General features: G+C 42.7%; 1 protein-coding gene across 1 annotated transcript in view; it reads right to left on the reverse strand.

The window, feature by feature from the left end:
• osbpl6 (oxysterol binding protein-like 6) overlaps positions 1-16,037 on the reverse strand; it is a 229,441-nt gene that overhangs the window by 104,579 nt on the left and 108,825 nt on the right. The window contains exon 4 of the mRNA XM_028806230.2: positions 9,183-9,236. Coding sequence (XP_028662063.2) covers positions 9,183-9,236 — 54 coding nt within the window. The remainder of the gene's footprint in view (positions 1-9,182; positions 9,237-16,037) is intronic.

Consider the following 16,037-nt stretch of genomic DNA (forward strand, 5'->3'; position numbering starts at 1 on the left):
TATGGCTGGTTGGTGCCAAACGGTGCATAGGTAAAATACTTAATCAGTGTGTGACTTGCAGGAAGCTCAGAGGGAAAGTACATGAACAGCGAATGTGTGATCTGCCAGCTGAAAGGCTCCAAATGGATCCTCCATTCTCATACGTGGGTGTAGATTTGTTTGGTCCATGGGAAGTATCTACAAGGCGCACAAGAGGAGGTCATGCAAACAGTAAAAGATGGGCAGTACTCTTCACTTGTCTGTGTACTCGAGCAGTCCACATAGAAGTTGTTGAAGAAATGAGCTCTTCCAGCTTCATTAATGCATTAAGGCGTTTCTTTGCACTGCGTGGTCCAGCGAAACAATTAATCTCTGACTGTGGTACAAATTTTGTGGGTGCCTGCAGAGAATTAGGAATGGAAGCTCCAAAGCAAGGGAAGGTGCAGGAGTACCTACAAGATCAAGGATGTGCTTGGGTTTTCAACCCACCTCATTCATCGCATATGGCGGGGAGTGTGGGAACGCGTGATTGGAGTGGTACGACGCATATTAGACTCCATGCTGTTGCAGTCTGGTCGTGTATGACTTACTCATGAAGTGTTAACAACGCTAATGGCAGAGGTCATCACCATAATTAATGCACGTCCCCTGGTACCTGTTTCGTCTGATCCTGAACATCCTAATGTCCTAACACCTTCCATGCTGCTCACCCAAAAAATAGGCACGCCTTTTCTGTCTCAAAGTAACTTTGGTACAGGTGAGATGTTGAGACACCAATGGAAGCGTGTCCAATACCTCGCTGAGGAATTCTGGAGCAGGTGGAGAACGGAATATCTCAGCACTCTGCAGACACGACAGAAATGGCAAAATAAAAGGCCTGACATCAAAGAAGGTGATGTTGTCCTTCTGAAGGAAAAGCAAGTCAGGAGGAATGAGTGGCCTATGGGAATAATAATGAAGGCTGTTCCTAGCAAAGATGGATTAATAAGGAAGGTCGAGATAAAGAGAGTTCAGCAAGGAGCAACAAAAATCCTTTACAGGCCTATTTCAGAACTGGTTTTTTCTTTTATCACCAGATTAAAGTATTTGGCTCAGTTTTTTGGTGGTATCTTAAAGATACCAGACGGGGAGTGTTCTGGTTCTAATTGTTTTTGCAAACCTTTGTAATCCTAATATAAAAATCCTAATGCTACTGCTGCAAGCAGGAAGCCATGTGACAGGAGGCAGGAAGTAGGAAGTAGGAAGTGAGTGCAGCAGCAGTGAGCATGGTGTGTTTATTACCTCTGTGTTTGTACTCTCAAACAATCCTTCGCCATCCTGCTTAGTTAGCCCTTGTGAAGGCATTCCCTGTAAGTTCTCTTTTTTCTAGTTTTATAGTCTTTGTTTAAGTAACTTTGGTTAAGGAGTGTCAAAGTAAATGTTGTATTTCATTACATAAATTTACTGAGCCTTTGGCTGTTAAGCTCTTAGTTATAAATGCTGCTGTATTTACTCTATGTTACTTATACAAGTACTTATTAGTGTTTGTTTGTATTTGTATTTACAGTTTCACACCATTTTTGTAATTAAACATTCTCTACATCACTTCGTGGTTCCGGGAATTATTGCATGAAGGTGTTTAGCTTGCTGGATAATTGAACAGGAGATTCAGTGAGGCCAGTACAAAACTTTTTTCACGTTGTCATTATGGGGTGTTGTGTGTAGAATTCTGAGGAAAAAAATGAATTTAATCCATTTTGGAATAAGGTTGTAACATAACAAAATGTGGAAAAAGTGATGTGCTGTGAATACTTTCCGGATGCACTGTATATGAACAGGCAAACATTAAATCTTCATGTAAAGAGTGTCCACAGATAAAAGGTGAAGTAAATGTTAAGTAAAGGTTTGTAACATCATGAAGCTCAGCTATTCTTATCAATACAACAGGCCTCTCTTCTGATATCACTCAGAATACTGTAGAGTGCTTGCGAAAGTATTCATCCCCCTCTGAGTTTGTCCTGTTTTGTCACATTACAATTTTGAATTAAAATAGATTTTCATTTGGATTTTATATAACGGAATTACCAATATACAGTGGACCCTTGACTTACGAACTCAATTCGTTCGCGAGGGCTGGTTGTAACTCAAGTTAGTTGTAAGTCATGACTATTTTTCCCATAAGAAATAATGGAAATACCCATAATGCGTTCCGAACCTCCCACAGCAACACTTACTTAACCTTTTCATAATGAAAAAGGGTTGTATAATGTGCATAATTTACCAAAAACACCAATAATTTTTCTAATTTACTAACCAAAAAGTTATAAAAAGTGCCTAGCCTACCAGAAACAACAATTTCATACTGTACTCACCATTTAAGTTGACATCTTTGGCTTGCAGGAAGGAAGGAGGAAGAGAATGAAATGGAAGGTGGTTATTGTTTGGAAGGAGAGCCCCCTTCCATAAGAACATCAGGACTCTGGCTCTCTGATGTCCTTTCTCTCCTTGGGAGAGGCTGTAGCCCACTAGGACCTGCTTTTGGCTCACTAGGTCTTGACCTTTTTGGAAATAAAAACTGGTCTAAAGTTGTCTGTTTCTGTCTTTTCTTCAACACAGTTCTGTAGTATGACATGACATTGTCATTAAGCAAGTTCATGCAACGATTAGCTTTTTCTCTGTCTGGGTGGGTCTTCTCTACAAATGTTTGTAGCTCTGTCCATTTTTTCAGGATGTCCTTTATTTCAGAAGAGGAAATTTGCTGCACTGATTGTTGATCCTCACCCGCTTCAGAAAGCTCCTCAGCTGCCATTCTCTGTTGCTCAGCTAGAAGTTGCTGAAGTTCCTCTGTAGACAATTCCTCTGAGTGTTCCTCCACCAGTTCCTCAACATCACCACTGTCTACCTGCAAGCCTATGGACTCGGCTATAGTGACAATATCATGAACCACAGGGTCAGTTGCAGGCTCAGGCTCCTCTACAAAGCCTTCAAAGTCTCTCTCCTCTATAATTTTAGGCCACACTTTCTTCCAGGCAGATCTTAGTGTCCTTAGAGTGACATTGGCCCAGGATTTCTCTATTAACCCCACACAGGAAAGGATGTTGTAATGTTTCTTCCAGAACTCTGTAAGAGTTAAATCTGTATCGGAGACCATCTGGAAGCACTTCTGGAACAGTTCCTTGGTGTATAGCTTCTTAAAGTTTGCTATAACCTGCTGGTCCATAGGCTGCAGTAGAGGAGTTGTATTAGGTGGGAGGAAATCTACTGTAAGCCATGGGAATTCTTCAGCCAACTCTTCTTCCAAGTCTCTTGGGTGAGCAGGAGCATTGTCCATGATGAGGAGAGCCTTGAGTGGTAAGCCTTTGTCCTCTAGATATTCCTTAACAGTAGGACAGAAAACCTCCCTGATCCACTCAAGAAAAAGTACTCTTGTTACCCAGGCTTTTGCATTAGATCTCCACATGACCCCTAGCCTATTCTTCATGACTGTATGCTTTCTGAACACTCTAGGGGTCTCAGAGTGATAAACCAAGAGAGGCTTTACCTTGAGGTCACCACTCGCATTGGCACAAAACAATAAGGTTAGCCTACCCTTCATAGGCTTGTGTCCTGGCATTTTTTTTTCTTCCTGTGTAATGTATGTTCTCCTGGGCATTTTCTTCCAGAAAAGCCCAGTTTCATCACAGTTGAAAACTTGATGACAGCAAAAGCCATTTCTCTGTATTATTTTTTCAAAGTGGTGTATGTAATTTTCGGCAGCCCTTTTATCAGTACTGGCTGCTTCACCATGCCTAACTACGCTATGAATCCCAGTTCTTGCTTTAAAATTGTGAAACCACCCTTTGCTGGCACGAAATGTTTCACCACTATCACTTGTTGATGGCTTATCCTTTAACAGATCTGCATTTATAGCCCTAGCTTTTTCACAAATTATAGACTCAGAAAGGCTATCACCTGCCATCTGTCTTTCGTTTATCCACACTAATAATAGCTTTTCTACCTCGTCTAACACTGTTGATCGTGACTTACTAATCTGAGTAACACCTTTAGCAACACTTGCTTCCTTATATAAATCTTTTCTCTGTAAAATTGTCGAGATGGTGGATTTCGACAAGCTGTACATATTTGCGAGGTCAGTCACACGAACGCCACTCTCGTATTTCCGCACAATCTCCTTCTTTGTTTCAATTGTAATTGCTTTCTTTACCTTCATTGCCATCTCTTCCTTCCTTTGCTTCTTTTCTAGCTTTTTTGGGGCCATTTTGATAGCAATTATTACTGAAATTACATCCGTAAGCACACGTATCTGGGCTCCGACTGCCACTTGCGAATGCTCTCGGCTGTTTGTTTACAGTTTACAATCGCGCAAGCGGATACACGTGACCGCATTCAGGTCGTAACGCAAGATGTCGGTCGTAAATCAAAACAAAAATTTTGGTCGTAAATCAAGTTGTTCGTATGTCAGGCCGGTCGTATGTCAAGGGTCGACTGTAGTTGAAATTGTTGAAGTGTAATGAAAATAAAATACCATATATATCAATAAAACAGAGGATTAGCTGAGATGTTGTGAATGCAAACCTATTCATTCCCTTTGCTATGAAACCCCTAACTAAGATCAGGCCCAACTAATTCACTTCAGAAGTCACATGATTAGCTGATGAGGGTCCACCTGAGTGCAAAGAAAGTGTCACATGATCTGTCACATGATGTCTGTCCTGAACTGTCTGCCTCTCTTATTCTGCAACAGCACTAAGCAAGCAACATGAAGACCAAGGAGCACTCCAGACAAGTCAGAGACAAACGTTTTGGAGAAGTAAAGATCACGGTTGTCTTACTAGCAAAATATCTCCTAAACTTTGAATATCCCATTAAAGCAATGATAAAAAAATGGAAAGAATGTGTCACCACTACAAACCTGACGAGAAAAGGAGCAGACTGGGTAAGGAGGGCATTAACTCTTTGAGGGCTGAATATTATTTCCCAAAGATCTCAGTTTCCTGAAATTGTTCCTTCCATACATACAACATCAACATAAAACATCTCTTGCTGTGCATGCTGTAGTTGATATCGGTATCTGTTCACGGTTTCTGGCAGCAGCGGTTGCGTGGGGCCAGCGGTGGCAGTCGCAGTGTGACACAATCCAGTTTGTACCTCGTGTCATCGTAAGTGGCGGTCCTCCCAGGAGAACATTGCTGTAAGTGCATCAGCTACACAAACGTGTTCAGCACCACGATCAGCTGATGCTGGTACCTCACTTTTGTTTTTCGATCTCCAACTCCAGATCACTAGCATCAAAATCGGAGTCTGAGAAGTCTGATTCAACGATAGTACGCAAAACATCATCCACGGAGAATTTTGCTTTGCCCATTCACTTTGGTCTCTTGCCATATCGCTTTGCTACTCATGCACACACAGGGAATCAAGGTCACATCACTGAAGCTAACATTCCTTCTAGCAAAGAGAGTCAAACTAAAACAGAACTGCGAGTTTCGTCTCAGTTTACAGCTGATTCCCGTCCTCTACCCCTGAATTTCGACAAAAGTCAACATCTGGCCTGAAAGAGTTAATCAGAGATGCAATAAAGACACCAAGGATAACACTTAAGATCCACTAGCAGACCACTTTAAGAGTGGGGCTTTATGGAAGAGTGGGCAGCAAAAAAAAACTGGTTTAAAGAAAAAACAAATAAGAAAACACGTTTGAAGTTTGCCCCAACAGCATGTGTTGGTCTCCCCGAACACATGGAAGAAGACTTTCTGTTCAGATGAGACTTAAAAGGAACTTTTTGGCCATCATGGGAAACACCACGTGTGGTGCAAACCCAACATTTCCCATCACCCCAAGAACACCATTCCCACTGTGAAGCACGGTGGTGGCAGCATCATGCTGTGGGGACAGGAACACTGGTCAGGATTGAAGGAAAGATGGATGGCACTAAATACGGGGCAATTCTGGAAGAAAACCCATTTGAGTCTGCCAGAGATTTGAGACTGGGATGGAGGTCCACCTTCCAGCAGGACAATGAATGACCCTCGACATACTCATAAAGCGTCACTGGAGGGGTTTAACACTAGAATCCCTGAAGCCTACGAAAAAACTTGTAATCCCGGCCCACCTCAAATCCCTTTGCACCTCTCCATTCAGTGTCTTTTGTGTTGTAAATGTGTCAATCAGCACAAGCGGCAAGCCACCTGCTATTCCATCAGTTGGGAAAAAAGCTCTCCCAGCTCAAGTCTGTTTATCTGGGTGTGAGGTGCCTGGAGTTGCATAAGGTAAATAATATATTGTTATTTGCAATACATGCATTTCATGTGTGTTCCGTGTCTACAACGATATGGATAAGTGTAGGATGACAAGAAATGCTGAACACGTAACGAAAACAGAAACTTTTTTCATGTTATAGTACTAATGACAAAATTTTGACATGGAGTGTATAATATGCGAAAGTCCAAATATCAAATAAACACTTTCACAAAAGGTACACGTATAACAAAACAAGTGTGCTTTTATTCAAGAATATAACCAAAGAATTTGAAATCGGGTTAGGGTACGACATTGACACGACCGCTAGGCTGGTGCAGAGGTTAGAACTGCTGACTCGTAATCAAGAGGTCGCGGGTTCGATTCCAGGCCCTTACTAGATTTACCGTTTTGAATAGTGAGCTGCTCTTATTGATGCTATTATACAATAAAAACATACATATGGGCGGCATGGGGGCGCAGTGGGTAGCGCTGCTGCCTCGCAGTTGGCAGACCTGGGGACCTGGGTTCGCTTCCCAGGTCCTCCCTGCATGGAGTTTGCATGTTCTCCCCGTGTCTGCGTGGGTTTCCTCCGGGCGCTCTGGTTTCCTCCCACAGTCCAAAGACATGCAGGTTAGGTGGATTGGCGATTCTAAATTGGCCCTAGTGTGTGCTTGGTGTGTGGGTGTGTTTGTGTGTGCCGTGCGGTGGGTTGGCACCCTGCCCGGGATTGGTTCCTGCCTTGTGCCCTGTGTTGGCTGGGATTGGCTCCAGCAGACCCCCGTGACCCTGTGTTCGGATTCAGCGGGTTGGAAAATGGATGGATGGACATACATTTGATTTGAGTCTGTAACAGACGGTGTAAATTTATGGTACTTGTAAAAGTTAGTGGTTTTTTTTTTTATTATTATTCAGTTTTATTGTCTCAATTGCGTTCACGCTCCCCCCGATGTGACACTGCAGTTTTCAAATAAAGACATGCTATAACAGAGGTGAACTCAGATGAGGACGAGGGTTCTACATCCGAGAAAGAGAACAAAAGTTCTCTTTGCAAAAAACCACCACTCACAAATAAGAACAAAGCAGCTGCACCAGACGTAAAGGCAAAAGATGGCACCATTTGGATGCAGTAAGAGGTCGGGCATCATCCTGCCAGTCAGTCTGCTACACGCATGTCCTTCAACAAAACAGCAGGGCCTACCAAGCTCGCCCGGGATTACGACTTTATCCGTAGCCTTCAGGAATTCTAGTGTTAAAGGAAAACATCTTGGAATGGCCGAATCAAAGCCCAGACCTCAATCCAATGGAGAATCTGTGGCATGACGATGGCTGAACACCAAGGCAACCCATCAAACTTGAAGACATTGGAGCAGTTCTGCCTTGAGGAACGGAGGAAAATCTCAGTAGCCAAGTGTGCTACTGAGTGTGAGACACTCGACAGGAGACTTGCAGCTGGAATTGCAGTTCTACAAAGTAGGGGGGGGGGGGGGAATACTTATGCACACGCAGGATTTATGGTTTATTGTCTTTTTGTCACAACAAAAAATATGTTGCACCTTTAAAGTGGTAGACATGTGTCAAACAAATGATGCTAACCTCCCCAAAAATCCATTTAAATTTCAGGTTGCAATGTGACAAAACAGGACAAACACTTTCACACAACGCTGTATATGCTTAATCATCAGAAAGCTGTTTCTTTTTTAAAGTACAGTAATCCCTCCTCCATCACGGGGGTTGCATTCCAGAGCCACCCGCGAAATAAGAAAATCCGCGAAGTAGAAACCATATGTTTATATGGTTATTTTTATATTGTCATGCTTGGGTCACAGATTTGCGCAGAAACACAGGAGGTTGTAGAGAGACAGGAACGTTATTCAAACACTGCAAACAAACATTTGTCTCTTTTTCAAAAGTTTAAACTGTGCTCCATGACAAGACAGAGATGACAGTTCCGTCTCACAATTAAAAGAATGCAAACATATCTTCCTCTTCAAAGGAGTGCGCATCAGGAGCAGATCATGTCACAGAGATAGAGAAAAGCAAACAAATCAATAGGGCTGTTTGGCTTTTAAGTATGCGAAGCACCGCGGCACAAAGCTGTTGAAGGCAGCAGCTCACACCCCCTCTGTCAGGAGCAGGGAGAGAGAGAGAGAGAGAGAGAGAGAGAGAGAGAGAGAGAGAGAGAGAGAGAGAGAGACAGAGTTTGTTTTTCAAGCACAAATCAATACGTGCCCTTCGAGCTTTTAAGTATGCGAAGCACTGTACAGCATGTCGGTTCAGGAAGCAGCTGCACAAAAGATAGCAACGTGAAGATAATCTTTCAGCATTTTTAGACGAGCGTCCGTATAGTCTAGGTGTGCGAACAGCCCCCCTGCTCAATCCCCCTACGTCAGGATCAGAGAAAGTCAGCGCAAGAGAGAGAGAAAAGTAAGCTGGGTAGCTTCTCAGCCATCTGCCAATAGCGTCCCTTGTATGAAATCAACTGGGCAAACCAACTGAGGAAGCATGTACCAGAAATTAAAAGACCCATTGTCCGCAGAAATCCGCGATATATATTTAAATATGCTTACATATAAAATCCGCGATGGAGTGAAGCTGCGAAAGGCGAAGCGCGATATAGCGAGGGATTACTCTATATACTTTGTTCTTAAATGACAATTTACAAACAATGGCCAAAATACCAAATACTATGATACAGCTTTTGACAGCTAGAAGAGTTCATCTGGTAAACCAAAGACCCCCCGAGTTCGACTGCCGTCTCAGGGAGGGTAAGTGGCTGATTTTGGGGGCAATTGTCCTGAACAGAGACTAGCAGTCAGATGCACCATAACAATGATACGAGAAACACAAAGAGAGGATGACTCTGATATGGAAATTAAAGGAACCAAAATGGAAGAAAGTCCACCTCGACCCACCGCCCCACTCCCTCTTCTCCCTCCCTCCGTATCAGTCAGTTGGCTAAGATGTTGATGAAAAACAGCACTTACTTCAATGGGTGACTTGGAATACTTCAGCATCCCGTTATCCAGGGCGAAGAACCGCTGCAAGACAGGAGGAAAATGCTTTGGTCACAGAGGCCACAATTACATTAAAAACTCGTCGGGACAGATAAAGGCAAACAAATGAAATATTACAGTCATAGCCAAAAGTTTTGAGAATGACACAAACATTGGTTTTCACCAAGTTTGCTGCTTCAGTGTTTTTAGATCTTTTTGTCAGATGTTTCTATGGTAGACTGAAGTAGCATTACAAGCATTTCAGAAGTTTCAAAGGCTTTTAGTGACAATGACATGAAGTTTATGCAAAGAGTCCATATTTGCAGTGTTGGCCCTTCTTTCTTTTTCAAGACCTCTGCAATTTGCCCTGGCAGGCTGTCAATCAACTTCTGGGCCAAATCCTGACTGATTCTTGTATAATCAATGCTTGGAGTTGGTCAGAATTGGTGGGTTTTTGCCTCTTGAGGATTGACCACAAGTTCCCAATGGGATTAAGGTCTGGGGAGTTTCCTGGCCATGGACCCCAAATATTGATGTTTTCTCCCCCAAGCCACTCAGTTCTCACTTTTACCTTCTGGCCCGGTGCTCCATCACACTGTTCTGGGATGATTGGGAGAAGTTGCTCTTGTAGGATGTTTTGGTCCCATTCTTTATTCATGACTGTGTTCTTAGGCCAAATTGTGAGTGAGCCCACTGCCTTGGCTGAGAAGCAACTCCACGTGACATGAATGGTCTCAGGATGCTTTACTGTTGGCCTGACACAGGACAGATGGTAGCGCCGCTCACCTTTTCTTTTTTCCCAAAAATCAGAAAGGGGAATGACTTGACCTCAGCAGTCCAATCCCAGAATATCAGTCTGTCCCTGATGTTTTTCTTGGCTTCTTTGCTGCCCTTATTGACACCCACCAGGCCATCCTCCAAAAGTCTTCACCTCACTCACACCTGCCTGCTACCATTCCTGAGACAGCTCTGCACCTGTGGTTCCCCAATCCTGAGACATGAATAAAGAATGGGACTAAAACATCCTTCACTTCTCCCAACCTTTCAACAACAGTTTGGTGACCAACAATGAACAATGCAGCATGATGGAGCACCGGACCATAAGGCAAAAGTGAGAACTAAGTGGCCCGGGTAACAAAAAATATAAATTTGAGGTCCATGGCCAGCAAACTCCCCATTGAGAATATATACTGTATATTTTATGGCCAAAGCCTGAAATCAACCAAAGTGGGAAGTGTCCGGCCAATGTTGCTGTAAATTGACCAGCCAATGTCCGATATTTCCTTGATTTCGGGATTTGGCCAGCCAGTTTGCGAAATAGCATGGGGCAATCGGCCAAAGTCGGAAGAAAAAAGGCATGAGCAGAGTTTGGTGGGTCTGTATAATTTCATACTTTATACCATCTCTTTACTTTATGGATATCAATCATCACTTGTTACAACAAGATGAACTTTTATGACAGTTTCTTACTTCTACATTTGCAGCGATTTGTTGCGGACTTAGTAGTGCAATTGCATCGAGTGTAGCCTTGGCCGTCGGTCAGTGATTGGGGAGACGCGATTGTTCGTAGTGATTTTTCTTCTGTGCCTATGGATTCCAGTGTGAGCAGTTTCTCGTGCAGAATGGAAAACTCACTTCTGGGATACAGTTGTTTGAGAACACCATGTTCTGTCCTCAGCATAATTAGTGTATGCGCCTTCCAGCAATATGTGTCATCACACCCCACAACACATGTTATACATGCCCTAAGACGTAACCTGTGAACTGAAAGCATTCATGTAGAATACTCTACAAATACGAGGAATACAGTACTCACAATGAAACCGCTGTGTTAGATAAGAAGAACAAGTCACAGAGGCAGGACCTCTTCCAAAAAGCAGCACACGAACGGAATATTACCGTCACAGCTTGGCACACATTGAATTTTGGCCAGGGATTTCCCGCCACTTCGCGAAATGGCCGTCCAAAGTAGCAAATACACTGGTCATTTCTAGGAACTGGACTTTGGCCACACCTCTTGGCCAAAATGCGAAATGGCCGGCCCATTCAAGAACTGGCAGAACTTTGTGTTTTGGCCGTAACATATACATTGTGGAATATGACCCGGACACAGACAGGCAGACACGGTAGATTTACCCCACACATGTTTATTTAGGGTCTCCATTACACAGATTCACTACTCACAACCCCAATACCCCTCAATCCAGGCCAACAGAATGCCTTCTTTCTCTTTTCTTCAGACCATCTCCTAATCTCCTCCAGAGACCTTGTCCACTCTTCCACCCGACTCAAGTCCATCTCTGAAGGGAGGCGGCCCCTTTAAATAAGCACCCGGATGTGCTCCAGGTGTGTTCCTGGCGATCCCCTACCGACACGCCCGTGTGGCGGAAGTGCCGGCTGTATCCCCGGAGGCACTCCGGGTGTCCCTGTTCCTCTTCCCCCCAGCACTTCCTGGTGTGGCGAAAGTGCTGGGGTCCAGGGTTCTCCAGATATTGGGGTGCCCCCTGGCGGTGACCACGGACCCCTACAGGGTTGAGCTTCCCAGCTCTGTACCCGTGGCCCCCAGGGCGGTCGCCCCCTCGAGGTCTGGAGGAGGCACAAGCCCTCCTCCGGTCTTCTCGGGCGTCCCAGGTGGGTACCACCCCCATCCGGGCACCACAACATATATATATATTACCTAGTAGGTAACCACCCATAAAAATCAGGTTGTCGAGACTCAGACTATGAATGCAATGAATGTAATTACTCCGGACCTACAGGCTGTCAAATAAATGAGCCACACGCCGTGGTGCAGCATAAAGGGGCTTCGTCTCTGACACTGATGTCGGAGGTTCAATTCCCTGAGAGGGGAGCAGTAGAGTGTGTACGCCTGATGAGCCCAAATGAGGGTGAAACACGCGTTGCATACTCTTTGCTTTATTTGACAGTAAACTATGCAACATATATATATATATATATATATATATATATATATATATATATATATATATATATATATATAAAACCTGTGGTGGGCTGGCGCCCTGCCCAGGGTTTGATTCCTGCCTTGCGCCCTGTGTTGGCTGGGATTGGCTCCAGCAGACCCCCGTGACCCTGTAGTTAGGATATAGCGGACTGGATAATGGATGGATGGATATATATATATATATATATATATATATATATATATATACAGTATATATATATATATATATATATATATATATATATATATATATATATATACACACACAGTATATATAGTCACGCATGTGCGCATAAGTGACAGGGTAAAGGGCTCTAGTGACTGTGACTCACTGTATCTTAACGCCTTTCTCTCTTCCACCCTCTGCAGACCAGATGATTGACAGTCCTCCTGGACCCACCTCTTCCTGCTGGGAGGACTTCAAACTGAAAGCTCCACCATACTGCCCAGTTATGCCCTGGACTCTTGACTGAAAAGACCTCTATACAATTATTTATTTGTTTTTTTCAATTTACTTGCGATCCAGTTATACATAGTTACTAGGGAGGTACCCTAACTCTTTATCGTTGTCCTTTTGATTCTCTTACAATATATATACATGCACCCAGCAGGGGGTGCTCTTTCTTCTTGATTCAGAATTGACTAAAACCAATACCATCCCTTTTGTACCAATGAATGACAATAATAATAATAATAATAATAATAATATTAATTAGAAGAGAGAAATATGGTACAAGAAGAGATACTGTATATATATTTAACTTGCTTTAAAAAATAACATTCGTTCCCAGAATACAATGCACAATCCTGTATGCATACATATTCAGGCCAGAAAGAAGCAAAGGGACATCACAGCCAAGTGGGAGAATGCTGACAAATTGATGTCCCATCCAGCAGTAAGGAATGTCGGTGGCATAGTGAGACGCTTCTAATGTTGTGCTGGATCCTCATCATTATACACACTCACACAATTACATATTCATAGAATTCATGTCAGATATGGGTGACTACCAGAAGAACTGGCTGGTTATTTACAGTATACCTTCACAGACTCTGTGTTTTTCAACCATATTGGTCAAGCAGACATCAGCACTTTTTAAAATCACCTACTTGTGTCCTTCACATGTTATCTGTCCATCTCCCTAACCTGACTTACAGCTGTCATTTGTCAATCTCTCTAGCAGTCACTCTCTCTCTCGGCTGAAATGCATGACTTTATTAAATAAATTTCACAAATTACATTTGGCCCAAATAATTTTTTGCTACAATATATATATATATGTATTATACACTATATATATATATATATATATATATAGTAGCTGCCAAATAATACAAAGAGTACACAACACATGCTGAATCCTAATTGGGGCTCATCAGGTGTACACACTTTTATTTCCCCTTGTGGGTATCAAACCTCAAATGTCAGCACCGAAGCAAAGCATCAGACATTGCACCACAGTGGCTGGTTCACTTATTTGAAAAGGGTACTTACACTTGTGGTTGGTCAGCCAGTAGGCAGACATCCGCCATGCCCTCTCAGGTGCAATAAGCATAGTATATCAGTATATATAGTATGGAAAAAAGAAATGAGCATTATAAACACAAAACATGTATTTACATATACTGTATATATACAGTGGTACCTCGGTATACATCTGCTTTGGAATAAGTCCAACTTGGTATACGTCCTGTTTGGACGCAAAAAATTTTGCTTGGCAATACGACTTGAGTGCTAGAACCACGGTTTTCAAACTTTTTTTGAACAAGTACCACTCCGCGAGGACCAGTAAACTGAAGTACCACTGTCAATGAATCGTTAATTTACGCCCGTGTTGTTTTGAAGAAAAAGTCACTATAATCACTATAATGACTATAATTATGACGTTAAAGTGCCTAATAAAAGCCAGCTTGGAGTCTTCCATGCATTTACAGTAGTATACTTATACTATATATGATTATATGCTGCGGTGGGTTGGCACCCTGCCTGGGATTGGTTCCTGCCTTGTGCCCTGTGTTGGCTGGGATTTGCTCCAGCAGACCCCCGTGACCCTGTGTTAGGATTCAGCGGGTTGGAAAATGGATGGATGCAACATATTGGCATTCTAGCAACATCGATTCGTGGAAAATAAAGGACCACACGAGTACCACCTGGCATGACTTGAAGTACCATCAGTGGTATGCGTACCAAAGTTTGAAAACCGTGGTGCTAGAACACCGTATGTGGTATAGCGGGTCCGCGGTTTCCAAAAAAGGGCCAGGTTTTAACCTGTATAGCCGTGTCGTTCTCCGTGGGCGCGATAATGATGTAGTTGGAGCGAGTCGCACCTGCACAGGTGGGCTGTGATCGGGAAGAGTGAGACTGCATTTTTAACCTCGGATTTTATCGGATTTATTTATTGTTGTTTTTATCCCCACTGAACACTTGTTTTTACTGATATTTACTAAATAATTATTTATTGAAACCAGATGCACTGCACTTTTTGTTTGGACACTGATTTTTGTTTTAAATAAAATCACTTGGCATTCTTGCACTATCCCCTGGCTTTGTCAGCTCATCTCGGTGACATTACCGATGCTGTCGGGTTCAGGGCTCCCCGTAAGGACGTATGGGAGCGTGGAACGGACCTGCATCGTCACACCACGCGCTACCCTACGCTGCCCACGAGCGTCAGTACGCCAGTTGCTAGCATTCAGTGAACAACCCGCGCTATAACTCTATGTGAACTTTCATGTGATTTTGTGTTTTTTCGCATAAATTTGAATTGATTCTTGAAAAGTACGAAGGTGGCATGCATATCCGGAACATGGCTGCTGCATACCATATGCCAAGAATGACGGTATCTACGATTGTGAAAAACAAAGACGTTATTAAAAAGTAAAGTGAGGTTAAATTTTCATTTATTTTATCTAATTGCTTTTATATTTATGTATTTTAGTATTAAGCAGTGTTTAAATTATTTTATACAACCCCATCAATGTATATAATATGCTAATAACAATAGGATTTTTTTTTCACGGGAACGGATTAATCATTTTCCCTTTATTTCTTATGGGATAAATTTGTTTAGTATACGTCCTGTTTGGTATAAGTTAAAGGATCTGGAATGGATTAAGGACGTATACCGAGGTACCACTGTATATATATATGAGTGAGAGAGAGAGAGATGAGAAATGTTATGTGTTGGTATGGACAGGGGGGTGTATTTCGTATTGCTATTTGCTTGCTTTACCAACATGCAATATATCGCCACTCTCTGTCACCACGATATCCAAGACTTAATTGAAATATAGAATTTCATGTTATTTAGATGGATTGGGGAAGATTCACAAAGGTATTAACAAACGAGAGGAGATGTGATGGCTATGCAAGGATATAAAGGGTGGGATGAACACAAGCATATCATGGAGTACCCATCAGTGGTAGACTGTATGAACAAGCATGAGGAAGGCGCTATACAAATAAAATGTATTTATGTTTTTATTATGACTGTCTACTGGTAGATTTGGGTGAGTTTATTTATATTTAGGCATTGACAAACATAGTGGAGTAAATCCATATAGGGAGTGTCTGTTCAGATCCATGACATCATTAGCCCATGGATGTGTGTTAATGAATATAAAGAGTTGGACGGCTGTGGAACTGGGGAACTCACACGCCAGCCTCGGGGCGTAACTTACATCTGCTTAGTTAGCGAACAAGAGATTGTTTTTTTTCTATAATTTTCTTGATTTTGCGACTTCTCTCATCGCACTGAGTTATAGTTCACTTGCAGGAGTGATAGATTTGCGATAATCTGAGAGAGAGGCTGTGGGCCAAGGGGAGGGGGAAGCGTGACGTCAGGAGTGTGAGAAGTGTGGTTAAGATGCATACAGAAGTG

The sequence above is a fragment of the Erpetoichthys calabaricus genome, chromosome 8 (assembly GCF_900747795.2).
Source record: "Erpetoichthys calabaricus chromosome 8, fErpCal1.3, whole genome shotgun sequence".
Lineage (NCBI taxonomy): Eukaryota > Metazoa > Chordata > Cladistia > Polypteriformes > Polypteridae > Erpetoichthys > Erpetoichthys calabaricus.